Below are 26,681 nucleotides of genomic sequence, written 5' to 3'. Positions count from 1 at the left end.
CAATGAGGAATGAAAAAAAGATTGCCAGCACTGTAAGAGCACAATGTTCTGTCTTCTGTGTCGTCCAGAAAGTCAACATTTTCATTTTATTTGTCTACTACACATTTATGAACATAGTTCTTTTTGCTCATGATTTCTGCCCCCCACACCCCCACAGAGAGCCCAACAGAGCCCAACAGAGCCCGTTCTCCATGATGTGGATGTGTATCGTTGTTTTCCTGCTGTGGATGAGGTCAGGAGGATGCACAGAGAAGGCCAACACATCAGACCTGGTCGAATACACAGCCACAGACTTCTATGAGAAATTGCATTCTGGGAAGATGATGTTTATCTATTTCGAGCATCAAGGTAGGCTGCTCACTATGTCGTACATGTAAACAATGCAATCTTTTCCAACTTTTAGTATTTAGAACTCTATAGTGTAGCAGTAATACAGTAGAATACAATATAGTCATTTAGATTGGCATAGTTTCAGTTAGCTTTTAAGTACATAAAGAGTAGCTCACATTGAGAACAACACAAAATGTCCTGGGTGTTTTCTTCCAATATGTTATCGAGGATAACACTATATCTGTCCGTCTCCAGTCTCTCCAACCATCTCTCTCTTCTTGGTGGAGTTGGAGAAGTCTGCTGACGCTCTGCAGGATTATGGGGTACTGGTTGGCAAGGTAACTATGGTCTCCTCCGTGCTATGTGCTCCAGCTCTCATCGAAGTTGACATTAAAGCTCAGATTTAGAAGTTTTTTATTACCTTGAAGATTTAGCACACGGATACCAGGAAGTGAGCGGATTGAGAGGTGGCAGTTCGGTACCTTTTTGTGTTCTTTCTCGTTCAGGTCAACTGCAATAAAGAGCTGGTTCACACGTACTGCACAGAAGAAAGGGCGCCGCACACAGCTTTTCTGTTCAGGTAGGTTGTGTGGACGTGAAGGATTCAGTGGAGGAGAGTCAAGAAATGTAACAACAACCACAGAGAATATGACTCTGACAAGGGCATTAACAACTAACATGCCTATGGTTATCACATCGTCTGTGTCTTTCTTTCAGGGGTGGTAAGGAGTTCTTGGGTTTTGATTTGGAAACCGTGTTTGACGTCAACTCCATAGTCTCTGAAGTCCTGTTGTAAGTAAGCAGCATTCCCTCAGTTATAACATACAACACATGTCATCAAATGATAATTTGAACACACTGATAAGTAATACTTGCTTGCATTTATTCATGCCGTATATGCAGACTTCAACACCTGTTTGTGTGCTATATTTCTTCACCATGTGTAATAAGGAAAATACTACTGCAACTAAGGATTATTTTCATAATCGATTTAGTCCACGAAATGCTCATGAAAAGTTCTCAGAGCCCAAAGTGACGTCTTCAGATATTTTGTCTGACCAACAGTTCAAAACCCCAGAGTTGCAAGTTTAAGATGTACTTGACAGTTGGATGAAAACTGAGCTGTTGTCTTTCTCTTCTAGCGCCATTCTGCGTGAGGAAGTCAGGTACGTCCACACAGACGCTGACCTCCTGGCCATGGAGAAGGCAGCCAGAGGGAAGAAGGATATTGTGCTGGGTTACGTCCGCAGTCTGGGAACACAAGGTATGGAAAAGGAGGAGGAGGACGGCTATACGGAGGCAACAAATGTTGTGGAAAGTGAGAGTTAAAGTGACTTTTTCAAAGTTGGGAGATGGAGAATATCTGGCTGATGTACTTAAGGGCTGATTAATTGAGTCGTGGATTGTACTGTGGAAGGTGGCGGCTCACGATGGAGACGCAGATTGTCTGATTGACTGATTAACTTGACTGACTAATCAAACTAATTGTATCGTTTCTGCTGATTGTATTACTTAAGAGCACAGATCGATGATGGAGACGGCGTATGTGTACGGATCTAAATACCAGTTCATCCTCATAACTGGGGGCCCAGTTTTGAAGCTCTTAAAGTAGGTTCTTTTCTTTTCTTTTCTCGGATGTGAATCATACACTAGTGCAGGGGTCATTGTGAACAATATGAGTGAACAATATGAATGAATGATGAACGAACAATGTGTTGAATGATCCTAACAAACTGAACCAGGATTAATCTGTTTCATAAAGCCAACTCAGAGATAAAGAGACCAGAGCAGCACATTTTAAACCTATGGAGGGTAAAACATTGAGGCAGCTGTCATTAACAAAGCAAAAGAGAACATTTGCAGCACGTTGTAGACCAGTGGTGATCTCAGACTTCAGATTCAAATAAGATCCCAGCCGGGTAATTTATTCTGTAGTGATGAAATAAAACAAAGGGCTTTTCTAGAACCTGAAGTTGTCAGTTTGATTGCCCTCCTTGGTTTGTAAATGTGACACAACAGCCTCCACACTGGTGAAAAACTGTTTGATGACATTCAAACTGGCTGTCTGCCCCTCTTGTATTTTAAATAGAGAGTCTGTCTATTAAATATTATTGAAGTAACATTTAAAGAGAATTAATGGGGGAAAGAGCTGCTTCATAGGAGGCTAAAGTCTTGCTTCAAAGTTGTTTATCAGCTGTATTTCAACTGCAGTGCATTTAAAGACTACTAATCAGTTGTTGTCAGTCAGACATGTGCCAAGTGAAACACTGCAATGCCAACTCCACATGAAAACGCCAGAAAAATGTTGTCTCCCCGAAAGCTGTAGAGACAAGTCGTATTTACTTTATGTGTGTCTGTCTCACTCTCTTTCCGTCTGTCTCTCAGTGTGAATGAGTTGTCTCACTCGTCTCGAGTGTGGGTCCTCCACTGTAGAGCTCACGGCGGGTTCATGCCCCCGATGACCTCTGAACACTGCCCTTTGACCCGCATGAGGAAACCCCTGTCCACCCTCAGCCTCCACTCCTTCCTGCAGCTCATGGAGGCTCCTCTTGTGGTAGGTAGGATGGAAATAAAGAGCCACTGTGGAAGACTGCATACTCAAGGAAAACATTTAGAGTAGAAATGTGTTTTTTTTCTGCTTTTCTAATCTGTTAGTTATTTCGTGACCTCATAGATTTGTCCTGTGGGTCATTTCAGCTCTACTTTAGGCTCAGACGTTCTAAATTCAAAATAAACCTATTTCCATCTAAATTTGTAGCAAAAATCAGAAAAGAATCCAAAACGCCAAAGAGAATATCATTTCATTTGTGCATCATCGTATGTGTCTCTCCACTGCCAGTCTGAGGTTTACGACGATCCCTCCTCAGTCCAGGCCCCCCAGTTCCCCTTCCAGCAGACCCCCCAGGTCTTCCTGTTCTCTCGTCCCGCAACCGCGCACTTGGACCTGGACACGGCCACCACTCTGGCCTGGAGGCTCCGTGGCCTCGCCCTGCTGGTGCTCGTACACAGGTACACAGGCAGTGTTTTGGATTTACTGACATTGTTGAGAGGTAACGCATGACACATGCTGTGTTTTCCTGTAAATCCAGATAGAATTTAATCTTGTAATAGATTTCCGTCCTATTTCATCCTAAACATATTGTCCTGCATTCTTCTTGATTCCTTTTTATTTTGTATCTTTCTTTTTACCAGGTTGTATTCTTTATTTTCCCGGCGAAACAGTCTAAATCTTCCTTTATCACTGTTTGGATGTCTGTGTATATGTGTGTGTGTGTGTGTGTGTGTGTGTGTGTGTGTTATCAGGCAGAGTCCTGCAGTGAAAACCCCTGATGAATATAATGCTGCTTACAGGCTGCCAGAGAAGGTATGATGGTCACATACATACATAATAAGATTACTCGTTATTTTTACCCATGTGTGTTTTACCTTTTGTGTGTGTGTGTGTGTGTGTGTGCGTCAAGACCTCAGAGGTGAAGTATTTGACCTTACACGACCTTGACGATGTGTTGGAGCTCTTCACAAATCAAGAGAAAGAGGAGGAGGAGGACGAAGAGGAGGACGAGGACGAGGGGGTGAAGGAGGATTCGCATTTAGGTAAGTGTTTGATGGTAAAATGGAGAGAATAAAGGAGAAATCAAACAGCAGCGGAGGAAGGAGGAGGAGGAGGAGGAGGAGGAAGAAAATAAGAATATACCTGTGTGTATTTATGTGTTTCTGTATCTGCCTCCAGGCACGCTGGATGATGAAATTGCGGTGTCCGTCTACGAAAACCGAGGCAACCTGCTGGACATGGACTCAGTTGCCCACCTAACCTCAGACAGCTTCCACGCCGCAGTAGCTCAAAGCAGCCTGACAGTGGCGCTCTTCTACCTCAAATGTAAGACGCACTCTCCCTGCTGTCCTGTCAGCGAAAATGAGTTAAAATAAATGTGCATGAAATGAATCGTAGTTTCTGTTTTCACCACCAGGGGATGCTGTTTCGGTGGCTTTCCTCAGCTCCTTCATTGAAGTTGCAGAGAGACTTGCAGGTAAACATGAGAACACAGCACGAACAGAGTCTGTAGGGGAGGGGTGGAGTCACTGTGGGCCCCCCTTCAGACAAAACTGAGACAAATGCACCCCTGTCCTGTTTTCAACAGCAGGGCTAATATCTGTATATGAATGGAGAGAGGAGTGTCAGTGCCTCGCAGTTTGGAAACCTCTGCCTTATGGTGGTATCATGAAATCTAGAAATTTCTAATCTAGGAATCACCTCTGATCTAGGAAGATTATTTATTTAGGTTTTTGGTTTATGTCTCATTTTGCCTATCTTGATGTTTGCGTGATTAATGATCAGACTCCGAGGTCCAGATGAGCGTGGTCGACTGTGGAGAGTGGACCGACCTCTGTGCCGCTCAGCCAGGCAGCTCCCTCCCGATTCCTTTCCAGCCCATCGCGGCCTTCCCCAGCGTATTGCTGCTTCGCCCCCAGGAGTCGGCCCAGCTCTACAGAGGCATGCTGGGTACTGAGGCGCTGCATCGCTTCATCATGCTGTGAGAAGTTTTCTAAGAATCTGCAGACATGGATGTGTCTTTGAAATCAGGGGTTAAATTACATCACATTAGATTATATTACATTACAATCCAGATTATAAAGGGTGCAACATTATATATCATAGGGATGTCATCAGGATTATTCCTGCTTGGCTCTGGAGACTACAAACAGAAAGTTACAAAAGTTACAGAATATGAAGATGTGGGCATCTAACAGATGGGGAGGGTCTAACGAAAGACCCTATCGAGGATCCTGCATTTTTGACCCATTCTAGGGTCTAAAAGTTGTTTTTTTATTCTTTCTCTTATGAGTGCCAAGCTTTATGGAAGTGCTATACTAAATTTGAACCAGTTACACAGAGTGCAGCAGAAGAAACACACCACTTGATCATCTTCAACCTGGTAACAAATAACAACCAAAGTGCACTGCATCTGAAGATGTAGTACATATTCTGGTGCTTCTAAAATCCCCGTGAATGATAACATCAAGGAAAGACAAAATAAACTTTAATGTCCCTGTGGGGATGTTTGTCTTGGACATCATTACAGCTGCGCCAAGGACATAAAGTGGTTCCAATGGCAGAAAAAGATTCAACAAGTTAAGATAAGGACACATGAGATGAGTCAGATAACAGTGTTTGCATTACTAGTGAGGGCAGCCTTATCGCTTCTATTCATTTTGTCCATTAGACCTCACCATAAACTTTATTAACCCACTATTCATCTTCACTACTACAAATATACACACACAGGAAACATGCTTCATCTCAAACAGCAGGACAATAAAAATCCCATGTTGGGGCAGCTTTTACAAATATTTTGTAAAAGAGTCATTGCTTGTATTGATGTGCAGTCATGTATTCTGTAACTCGGGAGATTTTCCACAGGCAAAGCCTTTTTGTCCTGTAATCACCCGGAGACTTTCGATCCATCCTCGTTTATTTCATCAGGTCTTGATTGAGTGTCTGCTCCGACCAGAATGAGACCAATCAGACCAAAATGTTGTAGCCTCTGGGAATAGCTGTATTTCTGAGCTTTTAACTTGCACCAGGTCCTCCACACGCCACAGACCTAAAATAAGTGGTTAATAAATAGAGCATACTACCGGTCTGCATTTGTGTTCATGTAAGGTATACAGTAGATGCCTGGAGAACAATATGTGTTATATGTGTGCCTATCTGTGCACACGTTTATGTCCGTTTGTCTGGTTTTTAACTAGGAGCCGCTCAGCTTCTCCTGTGCTGCTGTCCACCCAAGAGGAAGTGACGTCATTTCTTCAGGAAGTGCCTCAGCCCGAGTTTGAAGGCTATAAGCCTGACAGAGTACTGGGACTATTTAAGACACAAACACACGCAGGTAGGAGGCTGAATCAGTGCGCATTATTGGCTAATGATGACCTGTGACATTTTCTACTAGATGATGATGCCTCAATAGCTGAAATCAAAGCTAGGGCATCGGAGCTCTGTGGCACAGGGGAATGAGATATATCTGGCACGCTTGTTATTAGAATACATTCATTGTTAATTTTGCTCTTTTCATTTTGACCACAAGAAAAACATGGAATGTTACCAACCTTATCCATGGCGCATGGAAGAAAGTATGAATTTGAACGAAACAGACAACACGAGACAGACCAGGCCACTGAGTGAATTAAAAGACGATTGCAGAAATATTTCAAAATGTTCCATCCAGATCTACCCTCTGTACAAATATGATGTATTAGTGGTGTGTCTCTGTCTTGCCAGGTGTACCGCTGTTTACTGAAGCAGCAAAGTCACTGAGAGGAGAGGTGCTGACTGGACTGCTGACAGATGGGCTGGCAGAGAAGTGGTAACAGCTCTGAATTCAGTCTTGTCGTTCCTGTTTCAAGGTTGTCCCTGACATTTACCTCTGAGTGCTCCTCTTAAGCTCCTATTTATCAGTTTGAAGTTGTAATTCACTCGAATTTCCTCGAGCGCTTTTGTCTGGATTTAACAAAACACAATGCAAGCGAAGTATGAAGAAAAGCAGTATTTTCAACAGTGCTTAAAGGTTGAGTTTCAGGTTGACAGTGAAATTAGTTTGTTTTTGAGGGGTAAAATTCACTCAGGAAGCAGCTGATCAAAATGATTCAAATCCAGTCTATCAAGTCAGTTCACTACATTTATCTTCAATGTGTTGAATATTTATTTAAGTTGCATGTTTGCTGTGCAGGGCGGCAGAGCACATTGTGGACCTCCCGGCAGTGTTGGTGTTTCCATCTTGGAGGACACACACTCATCCCTCCACGGTGCCCGTGTCCACCTCTGCTGACGATCTGCTCTCACACATTAACACTGCGCTGCTGCATCCACTGGTAACTCAAACTGTGTGCTCTTTTGTTTTTCTGGGTCATGCAGTCAGGTTTGCATTGAGAAATACTAAAAATCCGGTGATTCGTTTAGCTGATCTTTATCGTCATCTTCCTGTGAATCTTGTGAAATGAAAGAGCCGTGAATAAATTATGTGGATGGAAGTTTGTGAAAGCCGAGATGGAATCGTTCAGTTCAGTATGCCTCGGATAACAAGCACCAGATGTGGATTTAGAGTTTGGACGTCGTTTCCTTAATACATCTAAGGTCAGAGTAATGCGGCGCATCACATTTTGTAAAGTAAACACGTACAATGAACTGATGTGGAAACAGCGATCTTTAATGCAGATGTTGCTCAACAAAACAAGTCCAGCGTGTTTATTCTGCTGTTTTGCACTGACGAATTTGGCTCCAGATTAGTTTCTGGTGCTGTGAAGGTAAATAGTTGAGCTGTAATGGGGGGGTTAGGGGTCTAAAAAAACTCCATTCATTGTGTTACAGGGCACTTTGGATAAAAAGTCCAAACAATAACAAAATCTCCCTTTCGGTGGGGCTGTTGTCCTCATTTCTATCAAGACTAGAATGCAGCAAGGTCACATCAGTCGGTCCAGGTCTATCCAGTTAATAGCAGATTATGTTTTATAAAGAAATTAGCTTAGGGACTGTATGAAAGTTACTAGAGGGCAGGGGTGGTTGGAAAAGTTTCTAGTAAGATATTAAATGTTTAAATCTGGATAACATCTTAAATTCTAAAGATTTTGTTTCATTTTTAACTCAAAGAAACATTTGAACGATTAAAGGTTAAAGGAGGTGCACCAACTCAACACTGTTATGAATGCAATGTTGTCTAAGTCAAAGGGAGGATTCAAAAAAATATAAACAATGACAGGGAGTCCTCTTTAAAAAGTGAAAATGTGCACACGTCCCTTAAATGATTCCAGCTCCAGTTTCATTTCTTAACACTCTGCTCACAACACATTACTTCACTCCCTTCGGTAAAGTAATTGCTGCCTCTAACATGCTTTTTGCTGCTTTTGCACTCTCCAGCAGGTTTTGATGGTATAGCAGCTGCAGTAAACAGCAAAAATCACCGATGTGTAAATCTTAGCTATTTAGCAAAAACTGGGCTGTGCTGATTTAGTATAAGCTACCGCCAAACCCTCTCTAAACCTGTATTTTATTTTGGATGTTGTTGAACCATCAGTACCCAAAATGCTTATTTCTATCTACCTTGCAGCCACTCCCTGTTGGCTTTCATAGTGCAAAGGTACGTCTGAAATCACTGGAGTGATGTGCACACTTCTGACTCCTCCTTCCTCTTCATCTTTGTTTTATCTGCAGCCTGAGCTGACGGTGGAGAACCTGCCGTCCTTCCTCTCCCTGGGTAAAGCCCTCCTGCTCCTCTTCGTGGGGGAGGAGGAGGACGAAATCGGGCGGAGGCAGAACCAGGCGCTGGTGGAGGAGATGAGAGGAGTGGTGGAGTTGGGAGGGGGGAGGATGGAGCGATACCTGGCCTGCTGGATCCACCTGTACGTACACCAATCAATATTATCAATCAGTCAGTGGATTGTTGTGGTTGCTCCATCCATCCATCATGGGCTCAGACTAAAACAACACTCTTAACTTTGATTATCTTCTTATATTCTTTATTTTTATATTCTATTTATTGTTTTAATATTGTATATTAATAGATGTATTTTGTTGGTCTGTGTTCCAGTGGCCGTACTCCAGCGGGTATGTCTGTGCTGGGGTCGTACCTGGGCTCTATGCCCCCCCTCCCTGCTCTGGTCCTCACCCATTTGCCCTCCGGAGGTGAAATCTATCAGTACCCCCCCAACACCCCCATAATGGCCCCCTCTGTCCTACAGTGGCTGCAGAGGATCGAGGACGGAACTGAGTCACCAGCAGGTAAGGAGGAAGTGCTGGACAACAAAGAGTTAAGAAAATAAAAGGCAGCAGTTTACTCACCCTAATAGCTCTCTAAAATTAGTCCTTCTTTTCACAGTAAGGCCTTTTTAACATCTGCTGTTGTACTGCAGTCTGCATCTGGATGTGTTTTCACACATGCCCAATGTGTGAAAACACATCACATTTACGCCTGGTGTTTTATACATTCAGGCTGTCTGTGTTCTGTCTGCACTGACTTACATTTCTCCACACAATTTACAAAAGCCAGTGAATGAGCGGGCATGCAACAACAAAAGCAGACATGGCAGGTGACTTTGCAGCACTGTGATAGTAGGCCGCCCTCTCTCAAGCAGCAGGAGTCCCAGCGATGACGTTTTTTAACTGCAGCAGTGGCCGCAGTCATGACTTACATGCAGCGATTAGGTGACCACCTGCAGTGTTGACTTTCCAACATAGTGTACAGTTACATTTCCACCTGGATGACTCCGGTCAGCACAGTGTCTGATGTGTACAGATGTCCAGATACAGATATCATTTCAGTGCTACATTTAGAAGTGGGACTCATCAAAACACCAATACGGCTTTAACTGCATTGAAACCTGACCTACGCACTTAATAGTTTTGGTTGCTTTCGACTTTGGTTGATTTTCTCTCATTTTAAGTCGTAAAATAGTAAGTTAAGTGTGTAAGTTAAGTTAACCCTAACCCCTGCTAAATGCCTTAAATGTAAATGTGAAACTATATATGAGACATCAGAAGAGGCTGATTGGAGCCTCAAATTCCGAGGGATACAGATTGATCAGGGAGGTTTGACTACCCCTATTTAAATGGCCTTTTTCCAGATGTTAAAAGGAGAAGAATACAATAAGGAAATGCCATCAAATCCTTGTGATTTCATCCACTTTTGTCAGGCGAAATAAAAAGGCAGGTGAGGCAGGTTATGTGTGTCTAGAATGAATGAGATAGAATTCCAAGAGCAGTGGGTCTGTTAAAGATTTCCAAGCATAGAAAGATGTGATGGACTTCACATGGAAAAAGTAAAAAAGACGAATGATAAAATGGATGTGGCAGTTAACCTCCAGTGGAAATATGTAGTCACGAACTCCTTCATCTCCTATATTAAGGCACACATATAATACCTTATGCTCCACGATGTACAGAGGTTAAAGGAATATGCCACCAATTTTAAATTATTATGCAGTCCTGCTGGCTCTCCACAGGATGGGACTCGTGGCGTTCCTGCGTGAGGAATGTGAAAGGTGCTTTGAGTGGAGCAGCTACACGTGTAATGAGCGTTAAAGGGTCATTGTAAAGATGCTGATGGTTAAGTTGACTTCAGGCTGTCTGGAGCCATTAACCTTTGACCTTTTGAACCTTGTAGTTTGTATAGGTGTGGGCCAAGATAAGACGCCGGTCTCGCTGCGACTCGTCTCTGTCTATTTGAACTGAAGGAGTGTCGTCCAGCACATTCCATCCATTCTCCACAGAGAAACTGGAGACCTGCAGCCTTCAGAGACGCAGAGTGGCTTTAAGCCTCCAGTTTTTGTCACGGCCTCTTATTTTGTGGCATTATGCACTTTCTTGGAAGAAAAAAATCTTGAGTACTCAAAGTTTCTTACAGATTGTCATGCTGCACAATTATCGTTAAATTATTATCTCGATTACTTTGTAAATGTTGAGTTCTTTTTCAGCAAAATGGTTTATTGCAGTTGAACGTTATTGTAATTATGATCTCTGTCTTGGTCGTCTCTGTAGGGATGCTGGGCGAGGATAGCTGGCCTCCTGCTGTCGACTTCTACGACTTCCTGAAAATCATGGACATGCAGGAAGCCGACTCTGCCCAGCAGCAAACCCCGGAAGAGGAAGAGGAGGTGGACGAGGAGGAGGTGAATGTGGAAGAGCACGTGGTTGTAGAAAAAACGACGGATTCCTCCTCCAGCTCTCCCACTCGTGACAATAAGCCCAACACTCACTCTGAACTGTAACAGAAGAAGACGGGAGGGAAATTACACCAAGCCAAAGATTAAATATGTTTGTATATTGACTCTGGGCTTCAGTTTTTTCTTTTTTGCTAATATTATTGTACTGTATTTATCATGGGAGTATTTAATGCATAATTGAGATTCATTCTGTCCCACTGAATTTTATTGCCAGATAGATTTAGCAAAAAGACACACAGTGCCACATGAATACAGTTAAAGGTGATCGATACATATTCAGATATTTGTGTCATTTCTGTTTCTATTTGTCCTGCTTTTAATATGACTTAACACGTGTTTCCCCAGTGGTGTTTACAGAAACGTTGAAATGAAATTTGATCATTTGTTTTTGGAAAAGGCATGTATACAGTGCCAGTAAAGACAGGGCTTACTGGGCTACATCCTAATCAGTCATATGATCCGAACAGCTCTTAAGCTGTTAACCTCTCTGCAGATTTGCCACGGTAATAACCTTAGAAACGGTAATATTTGAACTGTTACCACATCTGCCTTCCCTCTTGTGAAATCACACTATGCATGGAAATTGCAGCGACTTCAGGGGAAGGATATCTATATCCTGGAAATGTCTCGGAAATGATTCTGATGTTACTTTTCCCATCATTCCACCTCCTGTCCCGTGATGACAGTGGCATCATGGCATGGCTATGTCGTTTTTCCTGGCAGTTGAGATGCAGAACAGAGGAAGGGTCTGTTTGAATTGCTACGGTGGCTTCAGATGTGGTTTCTGGGACCTTGAGTTGTTTGATTCAATTAGTCTCTCGGTTAAAAGGGTACATCCATCCTAAACCATGTACTGAAGGGTCTGAAGGGCTCCTGGATTGTGGTCTAGGGCGGATTTTCTATTTTCTTTTTCTTCAACTTTTGTCCTGGCTTTGTCTCTGTTCCCATTAAGCTGATGGACTGAGCATATGATCCAAGGACTGAGAGTTCAGTTTGTAAATTGGTGTTTTGATGCTGTAAGGGCTTGGCTTATCACAAAAACTGAAAATGAAAAAAAACATAGAGAGTAAATTGGAATTAGGTTATTATATTTAATACAGGCCTACATGGCACAATACAGAGAACATGAAACACTTGAGTGGCTAAAATTAAATTCAGTACTTGCTTAATAATCCCATGTTTTGAGGTATATTTGGTTATAAACATTTAGGCATTTGGAAGGCTTTTTTAGATCCATAAATACATCAAATCTAGTAATTCTAAAATTGTGTCACTTGAATTATGTTTGGCAATTGACAATTGGGCTTTCATCACCTTGAAGTATTGCCAGAGTGTGGGACCTTGACACGAATGGTCTGGTCTAGGAGTGCCTCCTCGAAATGCAGCAGGAACCAAGACAAGCCAGGAGTTATCGAAAATATTTCTCACTGCCATTTTAAGAAATGGATTTAATCATTCTTCTCGCGTTTTCACTAACCCTCAAGCGCGTGAAACAGCGCCCCCCTTGGTTGTAACGGCTGGTGAATGTTATCTAGTCCGTGTGGCCGAAGACGATATTGCATCCTTACGGCAGTCTACCGAAGAGACGCCAGGTGAAGTTGATAGAAAACGAATGTAAAGTATTAAACAAGATGCGGTCACAGTTATGGCTCTGCCAGACTGTAAATGGACACGACTCCGGGGGGGAAAAAACCCCTCTGAAGTGAGGTGTGAACCCTGTGGACACACGGCCTGGCCGTAACAAACAACAAAATGTTAAGCTAGTATTGTATAGTACTATTATTATAAAAGAGTTAGTTAGCTAGTTTTCAAGTGTCGCTAATGTTATTAGCTAGCTAAGGTTAAGCTAGTTAGCAAGCAGCCATGGAGAGAAAAGATGAAGAGTGCTGTCAACAAACAAAAAGACTGTCAACATGGATACTTCATTCAAATGAAAGAAAGAAGAACGTCAAATAACGTGAGTCAGATAACATTACATTGATATTATTCTGTCTGCCTTTGCTAGCTGGTTAATTCTTCTCTCTTTGGCTGTGTGTGTTTAACTCCTTGAGTGTTAATGCTGACGTTATGGAGGTTATATACTGTACTGAATGTATTATTGTTGCTCTCTACATGGACACAGTTGCAGGGATCAGAGCCCGCTGGGCTTTGAATCATTTTAAATTTCCCATTTGTGTAGTTATTGGTTGTTGAGTCACCTGTTGACTGTGTGTGTGGTTGCAGAAGGTCCGTGGTACCGTTTGGCCTGTTGGCTTGGTTTGCATGCCAAGCATATAGATAAGAGTATGGAAGTCATGTATTTGATACATGCGTTGATACTTTTTGATGTGAACATAAACTTTTAGACCTTTACCTGTATCAGACTATAAGCTCTGTAGCACTGTATTTTTGTTTATCTACAATATGTGCAGTATTTCTTTGTGAAGTGATGTGAACTTAAATCTGTCGTCTAAAAGTTTGCTGACTGAATGTTGTGTGGTTTGTTATAGTTCACTACAATGGAGGGATATTACAAATGTGAATTTCTTAACTTGGCACTTAGTTTCAGAGTTGCTTTTAACTGGCCCCTCTGAATGAATAACTGGCCCCATCTGGCCCCGGGGATTTATGTTGCATTTAACTGCAACTTTGATACAGAAAAAATGTGAAATTATGAATGACTGTGTAGTATAGTATAATATAGTAGTAGTAGAAGTATTCCTTTAAGAGCAATTTTTATTGAGAATCCTCTCTAAAGTGATTTATGGACTATTTAGATAAATATATAAAACCATTTGATCAGAAATGCATTGCAAAAGGTCAAAGTAACTGACAGGAAGCAGTCCACTCTTGGTGTGGATTTGTCCTTTTTGAAGCCAGTGTTCAGTTTATTCTGTGCTGTTAAAGTCTATCAGTGTCAGCTGTAGTGAACAGAGCAGAAAAATGCGATTAAAAGCCAAGGCCAATCAAATTGGTGTCTGTTTACACATAGCAGGCGGCTGGATTTCACTGTACAGTATGTGAAGCTGGTGATTAGAACAGGATTAAATCCAGAGGTGCTGCCTCAGTTATCCTGTCTGGAAAAAAACATTTAAATGACATAAAATGACATTTTGTCAGAGTTGTGGGCTTAAAGGGCTTATCGGATCTCAACTCATGTGTCAGCTATGTGTTGCATGGCAGTGCCAGCGTTGGCTTGAGAGAGCGAAATAAGTGCTGTGACTTTTAACAGTTAGCTCTCTTGCTATTGGCAGCTATTTCTGGCAAACTGACTCCTGCCATCTGAGCTGAGAGGAGAATCAAACACATGAGATAATGGTGTGGCTGGCCAGTCAGTCAGGTAACTGTGGCAGAAATCTATGAAGCTGCTCAAGTTTGATTAATGATGACAAATTGAACCTGCACTGGCCAATTCCACAATCTCTTTATGGCCCCAAATAGAAGCATGAGCGACCTAGACAACGTGTAATTCTGGTCCTGCACCCTTAGTTCATTTCAAGCTTGTATGAATTCTCACCAAGGCCATAGGTTTGTTTTCAGACGTGTGTGGGTGTGCGTGGGGAGGGGGGCACAACGCAGAGTCAGATATTCTTAAACCAAAAAAATGTGAATGCATTTCCTGTATTTACATACATTTATATCAATCTAGCAAATAACATTGGTGCTGATGCTTTTCATAGTAATGGTAATATAACAGATTATTGGAAATGCTATGTATATTTATGCACTATTAAAACACAAGCCTGACTTAAAATAGCTGTTTATTTCCTCGATAGACAGCTGATACGTTGATAAATAATGTTGTATTTTCATCTTTACTACACAGAGCACTGTGCATTATTACATTGTCCCTTATCGATATTCGGTTATAGCAGCTGCATAAAAAGCTCCACCAATAAGAAAAGGCAACTTTGTGGCCTGAGAGGCAAAAACCTGGGGGGAAAAGAACAGAAGAAACAGAACTTCACAATAAGCAGACATAAAATATAGGTTTAAGAGGAGTAAAAACACCCTAACATAGATCTTTGACTCTGATTCTGACCATTTTATGAAAAGGTCATGCTCCAAAGCTAAGTTTCATTGCTAACAGTTGTGTTGTTTTTCATCTTTTTTTTAATGAATTCTGTGTCATATAAGCTTAAATCTGTTGAACCTTTTCTGGGTCAATAGTTTATGTCTGAATCACACTGTTAACATGCTGAGAGAGATGACGCATGTCAGTGACTATACAGTTTGTGTGTGTTCTGTGTATACCTGTTGATTCGAGGGTCACACACACACACACACACACACACAAACAGACTAACATACAAAGTAATTGCATTTGCTGCAGCCTGGAAAAAACCTGAGTAAGCATAATCAATCAGAAGGGAAATTATCCTGCGTAGATCAAATATGTAACTAGATTGGAGACCAACCATCCACCCCGTGTTACGAGTGAGTTATAACATTAGCGTAAGCAGCCCATGTGTATTATTCAATTCCTGCCGCACACACACAGAGCAGGCCTGACGTCTCAAGCGGTGTGTTCACTGCTAACTGTTGCAGACAGTTTCATGTCATCATTTGGTTTGTTTATTCTCCAGGAACAACTTGAGAGCTCATACTTACATTACCATACATTATACTGAGTGAAAGCAGACTATGGTAGGAGTCATAAACTATTCCTTTGAAAGTAGTTTCAGCAGTTGCATAACAAGAGCAAGTCCGCACACATGCAGGCATGTGGAGAAGGAATCTGGCTTGATTACAAGGTCAGTGTACGCAATTAGTAACAGGGAACTGGTGGCATAATGACACACAGATGCTCGAATGTAAGCATGGAAAAGCAAAGATGTGATGAGGTTATGAGTTTGGAAATGTTTGCTGGTAAAGTCATTTCAGTCATTTGACCTACACTTACACTGTGTGCCTGTATGTGTCTCTCGTGTGTCTGTGTTATTAGCCCAGTTGGTGCGTGTACGTCATTTGTGTGTGACATAGACAAACGATCCCAGCCATCCGGGAGCAGGGTTGCGGAGATATGAGGAGTTGTGTTGGGAATACTTGTAGAACATGACTATGTGTACTGTTTGTGTGTGTGTGTGTGTGTGTGTGTGTGTGTGTGTGTGTGTGTTTGTTTGTGAACTTGATCTGGCTATGTGTGGGAATACATACTCCAAGATTATGATAATCAAATTCTCAACCATAATTACACTGAAACTCCTCCGGGATGTCCCTTTATCTGCATTCTCACAGACACACACACACACACACATGTACACGCAGTATGTACTAGTGCAGACCTGGTATATCATGACCCCTTGGAGGGGTATTGACCTCCAGCAATCTCTGCTTAAGCCAGTCAGTGTCTGATACTCTAATAGTCACACTGTAATGATTTAACTTACAGCCAGTTCATGGGAGTTGTTACATTTTCTGTCAGGGTGGAACTTTCCTCTGGCACACTGTTCTCCTCCTCTGTTCTGTTCCGGATTTGTTTGCAATAAATAGAAGAACGACGGAATACCCCGATGCCAGATTCAGGGCCCGCGGGAGAAAGCCAGGGATTGTGGCTATATTTTTGTATCACAGCTGTTTTCTTGTCCAGTGTTGCCCCCTTCGCCAACAACATGGGTCAGGGTGTGTCATTTTCGATGCAATTTCCTTTGAATCTTCACTGATTGATGAAGGCAATAAAGATCTTGAAAGTCTATTATCAGTCTCTCCCTCTTTTATCTTCCCATTGTGCTGCACTCCAATACACACCAGCACCGTGAACCATAAAAATAGGAATGCAGTCTGTAAGAATAAAAAGCGGGTGCCATCTGCAGTGGAAAGACTGAGCTGATGTTAAGGAGATTTAAAGATAGTATAAAGTGAATGTCTAATAAAATGATTTAAACATTTGATTGTTGTTTCAGATCCAGCTTTCCCCTTCGGGAAATTCAGTTTCTTTTCTCTGCCTTGTGGGAAAATCCGTATTGTCGTTGTGGTCGTCAGTAAGCCAATGAGCAATTATGACAAACGTATGAGTGTGTGAATGTGAGGACATAGTTAAGCTACATTTTTGTATTAATAGGTTTAATTTATCATCTCCAGAGGTCACTGCTAATATTTGGCCAGCTGCCATTGATGACACACTCAGCGCCATTTCCCGGCTCTTTGCCATAGGGGAAAAAGACAAATAGGAATGAAACCATGAAGGACGTAAGGACGCCGATGAGTCAAAATGAGACGAGGCGGCACAGTCAGATTTCATTTTAATATAATGTCTTTGGAGAATTGAGCCAGTTATGACTCTGCAACCTAGTCCTGGCTGCTAAAGAATATAATGACATGCGTACTGTGGAGTAACGCTATTTTAAGGCCTGCATCAGTTTGAACTGGAAGGCAGCACAGCAAAAACATTTTCAGGGAAAATGAATCAGGTTCTGGTGTGTGAGGGGGAAAAACACAGACGCCAGGCTGAGGTTAATTAGAGAATCAGTGTCCCAGAGGAAACCCTGAGATATGTGAAGAGGTTACGAAGATGGAACTTAAAACAATCCAAAATTTGAAATTGATTTAATTTTAAGTACATCAGAATCAGAATCAGAAACTGTTTATTGCCAAGTAACATACATTACAAGGAATTTGCTGTGGTCTGAAGGTGCTATTGTTTTGATAACAAATAAGTAGAATATAAAAGCTAAAATAAGAATAAGAATAAAAATAAGATAAGATAAATAACAACAGTGCAGTGACCAGAATAAAGTAAAGTGTCCAGGTAAAGTGTCCAGTAGGGGGTGGGTGCGTTAATGTAACGCAGGGGAGACAGGGGTGATGTACGTTAATATAATTTATAAGTAGTGTTTGTGTTCGGGGGGTGGGGGGGGGGGGGGGGGTGTCAATGTAAGTTCGTCAGGTTGACTGCAGAGGGGAAGAAACTGTTTTTGTGGGGGGAGGTTTGGTCCTGATGGACCGCAGCCTCCTGCCAGAGGGGAGGGGGTCGAACAGATGGTGTCCGGGGTGGGAGGGGTCGGCAGCGATCTTCCCTGCTCTCCTCAGGGTCCTGGAGGAGTACAGGTCCTGAAGAGATGGGAGGTTGCAGCGTACCAGACGGTGATGGAGGAGGTGAGGATGGACTCTATGATGGCAGTGTAGAAGTGAACCAGCATTGTTTGTGGCAGGTTAAACTTCCTCAGCTGCCTCAGGAAGTACATCCTCTGTTGGGCTTTCTTGATGAGGGAGCTGATGTTCAGCTGATGTTCCTGGCTGATGATGGAGCCCAGGAAACGGAAGGACTCCACAGTGTCCACTGGAGAGTCACACAGGGTGATGGGGGCGGGTGGGGCTGCGCTCTTCCTGAAGTCTACAACCATCTCCACTGTCTTTGAAGCGTTAAGCTCCAGGTTGTTGCTGTTGCACCAGGTCACCAGATGGTCAATCTCCCACCTGTAGGCAGACTCATCCTCTCCAGAGATGAGTCCGAAGAGGGTGGTGCCGTCCGTGAACTTCAGGAGCTTGACGGACTGGTGACTGGAGGTGCAGCTGTTGGTGTACAGGGAGAAGAGTAGAGGAAAAAGAACGCAGCCTTGAGGGGAGCCGGTGCTGATCGTCCGCGAGTCTGAGACGTGTTTCCCCAGCTTCACGTGCTGCTTCCTGTCAGACAGGAAATCTGTGATCCACCTGCAGGTGGGGTCAGGCACGTTCAGCTGGGAGAGCTTGTCCTGAAGAAGAGCCGGGACGATCGTGTTGAAGGCAGAGCTGAAGTCCACAAACAGGATCCTGGCATAGGATCCTGCGGAGTCCAGGTGCTGGAGGATGAAGTTCAAGTTTGATGAGCTCATGTCATTTCCAGTCTGACCCCACCCGACCTCAAGCGGAGCAGAAGTCTGATTAATTAAGTGAAAACAACTGTGTGTGTGTGTGTGTGTGTGTGTGTGTGTGTGTCCTTTGTTTTCTTGTAACATGAAAAAACTAATATTTCGTACGTTTTTTATTTATTTACACAAAGGTCCAACTGACTGCAGCATCTACTGTGAACAGTCAGACAATAGGGGGAGCCAGCAACATTATGAAGCCACCCCATGATGCACAGTAGTAGCCTATACATAACTGACCGCAGTTACCAATATGGGTACTTTTGTATCTGTATCTGTTTGTGAAAATGCAGATTATTTCATGACACTATTGTGCACTAAAACTCAAAAACATGTATGTGATGGTTAAATGGAAAACGTGGCCACTGCATTTTGGAGATATGAATGAATCCACCAAAAACTGATATATATACTTTGATATAACTTGTCTCTGAGGGCAGCTGCAGCGTTTTTTAAAAGTCTGACTCTTTTCTTTTGACAGTCTTTCTTTAATGCAACAACACACCACTGCCTTTTTAAAATGAAGAAGTGGCTCCAGAGGGCTCTTAAAAAAACATTTATTATGATGTGTGTGCATCTTAATAAATGTACTGATGTACTCTGTGGAAAAAGCTGAGGCAATGAATGTTGTGGTCATTTTTGCAGCTTATTTGAACAGGTTGATATTGAGTGTGTGTGTGTGTGTGTGTGTGTGTGTGTGTGTGTGTGAGGGAGAGAGGGCCATCTAGGACAGAGGCATCTAAGAGGCTTTTATTGGGTTTGTTACACAATTCTGGGAAGAGAACCACAATAGCTTGCCATGGAGGAGTAGATGACAGGAAATCTTGTGCGAGTGTGTGGTGAGAGAGAGAATATGGCCGATGGTAACACAGCTCTGGACAAATCCTCTCTCACTTTTTCCAGGATTTGATGCCTTTTTGTTCTCGAAATATTTCAAACAAAACATGGCTGCTCGTACTGTACTGTTGCCAGTTTAGGAGCCAGCGCCAACTGGGACCAGCAAGTAAAGGAAATGAGCAAAACAATATTTTAAAGATTTGTAATGGATTTAACCCTGGAATGGTTTGGTGGAGCACATGAAGTGTCGTGTAATGGACATTTTTCACTATTTCATTGACATTTTAATGACAATAAATCAGGAAAATGGTCTACAGATGAAGTGATAATGATCATCTGCCTATTATTGCCACGATTAATGTAATCGATTAATCTAAAAATGCTCATCACAATTTCCCGGAGCCCAAAGTGACGCCTTCAAATTGCTTCTTTTGTCCAACCAACAGTCATAAACGGCAGAGACAAGCAGCAAATCCTCACATTTAAGAAGCTGAAAATGACTGAAATGATTTATCAATTACCAAAATAGTTGGCAACTTATTTTCTTTCAATCGATTAATCGATTAATCAAGTAATCGTTGCAGCTTTACCCACATGTATAAATAGAATGCACATCCCCCAGCTTTCTCTCCCTTTCTTCTTGATGTGATGTGTTAGTTTGAGACAGATCTACGATGTATAGAATATCGATGGTGCAGACAATAACAGGTTTGCATGAAATGGTGAAAAGAGTAAAAGCGCGTCTATGTTACCTCTCGTTTGCCACAATACAAAGAAACTCTCTCCTCCCTCCCGGGAGCCTGACAATACAATACCTTTTAGCACCTATTGGAACGGTCAACAAAAGCTCCGTGGACAGGCGGACAAAGTGTCCCGGTGACACAGAGAGGGAGATAAAGCAGGCCCACAGCTACTCTCCATTAATTCACAGAGACTTTCTGCCAGAACTGCAGCCAGACACAGAAAGCTTGACGTTTTCTTTTCTTTTCTCCTGCCTGTTGAAACAAGGGAAAGTCAGGATCCATGTACAGTATTTTCTTTAGCCTCTCATCGTTCCTGTCAGGGCACACACTCGGCCAGGCATGCCTGACATTGGTAATAAGGGCTCAAAAGTAGGACGTTAGAGGAATGTGGGAGCTGTTTTAGTTCATTAGGAGATCCCAGCTGATGGGATTTTGGAAACGATTAGAACATCAAAATTGTAAGACAGGTGGAGCCGATGCTTGTTTTAAATGTAATAAATATTAGATCCTTTCAGGGCTGCACAAACAGACCTGTCAAACTTAGTATTTGTTGTGTATATTTGATACATAATTGTTATTTTCAGAATTTGGCCAAATATAATTTGTGTGGATCAGCGTCTTTTTGGTCGACCTACTGACACCGACAGACCAAGACCCACTTTGGGCGTTTTTATGTATGGATCCTTTTCATAAAATGTAAATCAACATCTGGAATGGCCGCCTGAAAGATGAGCGGCGCAGCTTCTTTCAGTAGTTCCACATAAAACAAAATGGAATGGAATAAAATGGACTCGTAGCTCATGACTGACCTCTGAGTTTTTCACAGTGAACTCTTTCCCACAGTCTTTCAGTCATGGGCTCCTAATCCACAATCCTTTTAAACCCAGTTGAACTGACAAAAGCTGTGTGTGTGTGTGCATTTTGCATTTCATCTGGGACTGTCTGTCTTTGGCTATTTTTGGGGGGGTTCTTCATTCCCCCTTAAACCACCGATTTGCAGCATAGGAGACTCAAAGTGAAACAAAGAAAACTGTCATTGCGTTGTCATGGCGACGCGCTGAGGGCAAGGTCACCGCGGGTTTATGCAGCATAAACACACATGCATGTCTTGTTTATCTGTTTGTGGGCCACTGCAGAGTGAACGATCTCTAATAAGGAGGGGATTTAAAGGTGTGTGTTGGGGTGTGTGTATGTGTGCATGATGTGATCCCGGTCGGGGAGTGAAGTGTGGAGGATGATCTATATTAATTGAGGTTTTCACCATGCACACAGTAAACGCTACTGTTCCCCTGCAACAATCCTTCCACTGTTCAGTCGGCTTCATATTGTACCCATACATGCATCAGAATGGGCCTGGGCATGGGCATGATCAGTCTGCGTACAGTTTGAGTCTGTGTTACCTTAGTTGATAGAAATCTACACATTTTCTGACCATGTGATGAACAAAAAGCACCAACAAAAGCACAGCAGCCATGGACGAGAGGGGAGTTGACTGCTGGAAGTCAAAGACAGCTGTTTTTATTCTCAATTCTTATCATTTTGCACTGGCTAAAACCTATTATATATGAAGTACATTTATAAGGTTGCTGATTTCTTCTTTTGTGGAATTTTTATTAGTTTCTGCTGCTCCCAAGTGGCCAAAACATTTGAGTTGTTGTGGGTTTAAAGAATGTTGAGTTTGCTTATTTGACATCACATGTTCTGGTTGATTTATTTAACAGATTTTATTGCTGTTTCCGCTTTTACTGTGCAATGTTTTGTGTATTTCATGTCCAGATTCCATTGGGTCCATTTTCTATATGTGACATAACAGCTATATTGTCTGTATTATTTAACCTACCCTCTGTCCTAGAAATGAGCTATAATACTAATTAGTTTTTCCAAATGTTGTCAAAATGATGAAAATAATCGTTAGTTGCAGCCCTCGTCAAATCACTGTTGACTTTTTCAGTACTTACTGAGACCACCATCTTTCCCAAACCATAACCAATTGCTTTGAGTGCCCCAACATAACCATAACCAGCTTTAGTTACTACGAGTGGGAATTACAAGAGCAGACACCGTTGTTGTTAATATGTGACTCGGCAGATACATTCATTAAAAATGTTTCCTCATTATGTTGATACAAAACTTAAATGCAGGTGCCCTTCCGTTTCTCTCTACACATACTTGCTGTTGGAAAGTCATAGTGTATAAACAGGGACAGGGTTGTATTTAGCTTCCATCCTTTACAGTCTCGCTGCTCTGCTGAAACTGCAGTACGGGAAGCTTTCAGACCCAAACCGTGAGTGACGGATGATTTTACTTTTATTAGCGTTCCTTTGGGTTCCTCCTTTCATCTCACGTCTCCTAATGTTCTTCTGTAAATGAGCCCTTCATTGAAGTGGTTTAGTTTATCGTCTCTACATCAAGTTTGAAGAAATGGGAAAGGTAAGCTGAGCTCAGCTGCTGTAAAACCTCTGCGATGAAGTTTCAAAAGTGGAGAAGTAAACCTTTTAAATTCTCCAAACATGGGGTCTTCAGGAACAGAGACGTCCGATTTCAGCTGCCAGACTCTGCAGAGCTGGTGTTGCTGCTTCAGAGTCGCAGGGAGGTTAAGTGTTTACAGAGTCCAACCTGCAGACTCTGTTCGGGGTTCGATCCTCTGGGATGAGTCTGAAAGTTCAACCTGTCGAGGTGTCATTGACCTCAGACCTTCTTGTGGAGAGAAAGATGAGACAGAAGTAGAATTGGACAACTGAATATCCCAAAAAAACATAAAGGTCAAAGTGATGTGATCTGATCATTTTCGGTGTTGTTCTCCCGGTGGTTTTTCAAGTTTATTTCTGCATGACTGATGTTGCTCCCTCGGCTGCAATAACAGTACATGAAGGGTGAAGGATTAAGATCTCTCCTACATGGAGCTTTCCAAATTCAGCTTGGATTAAAAGGCACATGTTTTTATTGGAAAATAATTGCAAAGCGGGGCGGAGGGAGAGACCCAGAAAGAGGAAGAGCAGAGGTCGGCATTCCTGCTGGTCCTCAGAGACTCAGAAACACACTGCAGACAGAACAGAGGCATCACGAAGCAGCGGAAAGCACAGGGTGTCCCTGCTCCAAACAAGAAGCAGCCTGGGGTCAGTTTACTGCTCAGAGACATTCAAGCTGCTCAGCTTTCAGCATGGTTTGTAAAGCAGTTATATGCTTTCAACGATGTGGACGTTTTTGGATGACCATACAAAGAAGAAAGTCATTATATGTAAGAAATAAAAGTGCCCTTCTTATAAATGTGGATTGTAAATGGAGTCAAAGCAGATTGGGATCATTTCTATATATATTTATATATTGAGGGCTGTGAAGGAAGATTCAGGCTGGCATTCAGGCTGAGATAGAAATCACCCACCTTTCCTGTATCAGTGGTAGCCGTGGCAACAGTTTGCCGTCCTATAGACTAATCCGCCAGCTGATTTGTGTGAGGTGTGTGTGGAGTCGGACTGATTGCAGTTGGACTGAATGCGTAGGTGAGGATGCACATACCTTACATACTCACACTAACAAGTGGTGGAAGTTCATTTTCTACATCCATGAATGGGAATGAAGATCAGGCTGATGATTGAGATTTATGAAGCAGAACAATGCGTACGAGTTTGATGCGTCTGGCCCCAGATGTTTCTAGTACAATGGGAGTAACATCATTGGTCTCTTGCTCTCATCAAAATCTTTGATCCTCATCCAAAATAAATTTTCCAGGACAAGATGATGAATTGGTGCAAACAAAAGTTGTGTCCATTTAGGCTAAGTGATTTTACTCTTGCCTTAACATCTGTTGCTGCCCCCCCCCCCCCCCGAGTATTTTACAAGTTTGACAGTTTTAAGCATTTAAAGCAGAGTGTAGAGTCAGATGAGGTGTGTGACACATTTATTTTGACAGTTAAAGGATATGTGCATGTATCATTTTCTAAAGAAGTGTTGAAACTGATCTTGAATCCATCAGAGGTGACGTCACAGGGTGGCAGAGTTAATCAAATCCCAAGATGCCCTTTGTTATGCTTTGTACAGAACTTCCTCTAAAGGAAAAGGGGAAGATCTCAAGGGGAGCAAAGGGTGGATTTTCAGATGAGATCACCTATTAAAACCCAGTGTTGGGAAATGTAAGAGAGAAAAGAGACTCCATAGAGTACTTAAATGATTGAAGGATTAATTGTGTTTTTCTTTTAATTTTCTTTTGTCGCCTGTTGTTTGTGTCATTATTTACACACTGAAATACATTTCAGTTTCACTTTTATTTTGAAAAAGGAGCAAGGGTGGAAAACATCTGGACGCAACTCACCGTAGCTCCTCTGGCGGCTCTTTACTACGTGCACGAATGTAAATAAAAGCCGAACCAACACGGCCACAATCTCAAGCCGATCACAGTAGGTTCCAGTTACCTGCTGTTTATTGGAGTTTGAAAAATGTGAATTCCTCTTTTTGCAGAACATAAAATCCTGCTGTGCAGTAAACACCAGAAAACCACCAACATCAACAGTGATTGCCTTTAATACAATGCCAAACTGAAAATCGAGCTTTGTTGTTTTCCAGCTTGGGCCTTTCATTTCTGTTATGATGTAATTCCAACATAATTTCATGCTAATGCCCAGGCCCAAGTTATAATAGTTTCAGCCTTGAAATGTTCCTTTTTTTTCTGTTTACTCCCCTAAACCTTCACTTCCTGTCAGAGATCTCAAAGAAAGCAGGACAGCAATGTCAAACCCAGCATGGGAATGGGAAAGTGGCTGAATATGATTTATTCATGAGGGCCTGTTTCTAAATATCTGTAATGTGCGCACACACACACACACACACACACACACCTCCTGTAGTCTGTAGTCAGCATTTTCTGGATCAATATAGAGAAAAGGTCTGCACATTCTGTCCAAAACAGCATTTTCATATTGTTATAATCACAAATTTTTGCCACAAAAAGGGTCAATACAGTGTGCTCTGTGTGTGTGTGTGTGTGTGTGTGTGTTGAGGTAGAATTTCCCTACAGTATATGAACCTACAGTAGAGAAAACATCCTCCTCTTTGTGCCTCTTTCTGTCTCCACAACCTGAAAAACATCCTCCTCTGCCTCTGTTTCTTAGGAATGTCCTGCTGTGTTTGTCTTCTTGATGAGAGAGAGGGAGAACATGTGCGCATGTGTGTGTGTGTGTGTGTGTGTGTGCCCGCCATCCATGATTAGCCCGGACAGCTCTCTCCTGCGCGCGCGCGTGTGCGTGTGCGTGTAGGTGTGTGTGTGGTAACTGGTGTGTTTAATGACGTCAGAGCTCTCACCTCTCTTTTGTGTCTACATTCCTGTTCTACCTCTCCCACACACACACACACACACACACACACACACGCAGTCTGTTGATACTGTGTTTCAGCATGTCGTGTGTGAGCAGTGGTGTGACAGAATCCTTTATTTCTCGTAGAAATGATTGGATATTTGTTCACCATCAGTGTATTGAATCCATATATATTGACTATGTGCTCACTGTACTGGTAAATGAGCGAGGGTGACGTTACAGCCTCACATTGAACTGCTATTATTGAAAAGACAACTTATTTTTACGAGTGTAGAAGGCTGCTAACTATTGGTGACACTTACAATGCCTGCATGAATTCTTTGATCAGTTCACAGACAGCAGAGTCTGAATGATTCAGGGGCTCTGGAACATGCTTCGTTTTTGAAGCACACTGGCCCTTTGCACATGGCAGATGGTGTGGTTTTGAACATGCAGGTCTGGCACCACGGGATTTTTTTCTCTCACCTTGGTCTTCTGATGACTCGCTGTGAACTGGACTGCACCACAGCAAAACCTTCCTTAAACATGTCTGAGGATAAAAAAATGTAAATCCCACAGAAGCGCTGAGTGATTTCCGACCCATCCACTGGGAAGGCCATTTCATCGATCTGAAGTCCCATTGATGTATAAATGTGTCACCAGAATGGGTCATTAGTTAGGCTGAGGGGTTAAGCAGCGAGCTGCACATACGAAGCACAAAATAGGTTATTTCTGTCATGTATGAAACCCTCTGGGACACAGACTGAGGGTGGTGGGGGCTGTGGATCGATACAAGTGTAGGCCGTTAGCTCTAAATATCATTATCAGCTGTGTCTTGCATCCCAGTACTACCAGCATGCAAAGTCTTCATCACTTATCCTATTTTTACGCTATTATACCAAAAACCTGGATCTTCTTTAGAGACTGATTCATTAAACTTGCAGGTTAGT

The 26,681-nt window shown here is 42.4% G+C and overlaps 1 protein-coding gene across 1 annotated transcript; it reads left to right on the top strand.

Annotated features, from left to right (window-relative positions):
* The first annotated feature begins 179 nt into the window (after positions 1-179).
* On the top strand, positions 180-11,145 carry txndc16 (thioredoxin domain containing 16). The gene is made up of 19 exons (XM_070930752.1): positions 180-348; positions 586-668; positions 837-910; positions 1,048-1,122; positions 1,473-1,594; positions 1,848-1,938; positions 2,716-2,884; positions 3,170-3,339; positions 3,634-3,694; positions 3,792-3,924; positions 4,061-4,207; positions 4,299-4,358; positions 4,667-4,862; positions 6,082-6,218; positions 6,608-6,692; positions 7,056-7,197; positions 8,534-8,721; positions 8,910-9,100; positions 10,856-11,145. Exons 1-19 carry the CDS (start codon positions 192-194, stop codon positions 11,083-11,085), a joined length of 2,511 nt encoding a protein of 836 aa, XP_070786853.1. The 5' UTR covers positions 180-191; the 3' UTR covers positions 11,086-11,145.
* The last annotated feature ends 15,536 nt before the right edge of the window (positions 11,146-26,681 follow it).

Source organism: Enoplosus armatus, chromosome 24 (assembly GCF_043641665.1).
Source record: "Enoplosus armatus isolate fEnoArm2 chromosome 24, fEnoArm2.hap1, whole genome shotgun sequence".
Taxonomy (NCBI): domain Eukaryota; kingdom Metazoa; phylum Chordata; class Actinopteri; order Centrarchiformes; family Enoplosidae; genus Enoplosus; species Enoplosus armatus.
This window is presented reverse-complemented; position numbering and strand designations above follow the sequence as displayed.

What these genes read in the sequence shown, in the direction of transcription:
- txndc16 (XM_070930752.1), top strand. Translation starts at nt 192, where the DNA reads ATGATGTGGATGTGTATCGTTGTTTTCCTGCTGTGGATGAGGTCAGGA. An exon ending in TATCTATTTCGAGCATCAAG is followed by an intron (nt 349 to 585) that starts GTAGGCTGCTCA and finishes GTCCGTCTCCAG; the next exon opens with TCTCTCCAACCATCTCTCTC. An exon ending in TAAGACACAAACACACGCAG is followed by an intron (nt 6,219 to 6,607) that starts GTAGGAGGCTGA and finishes CTGTCTTGCCAG; the next exon opens with GTGTACCGCTGTTTACTGAA.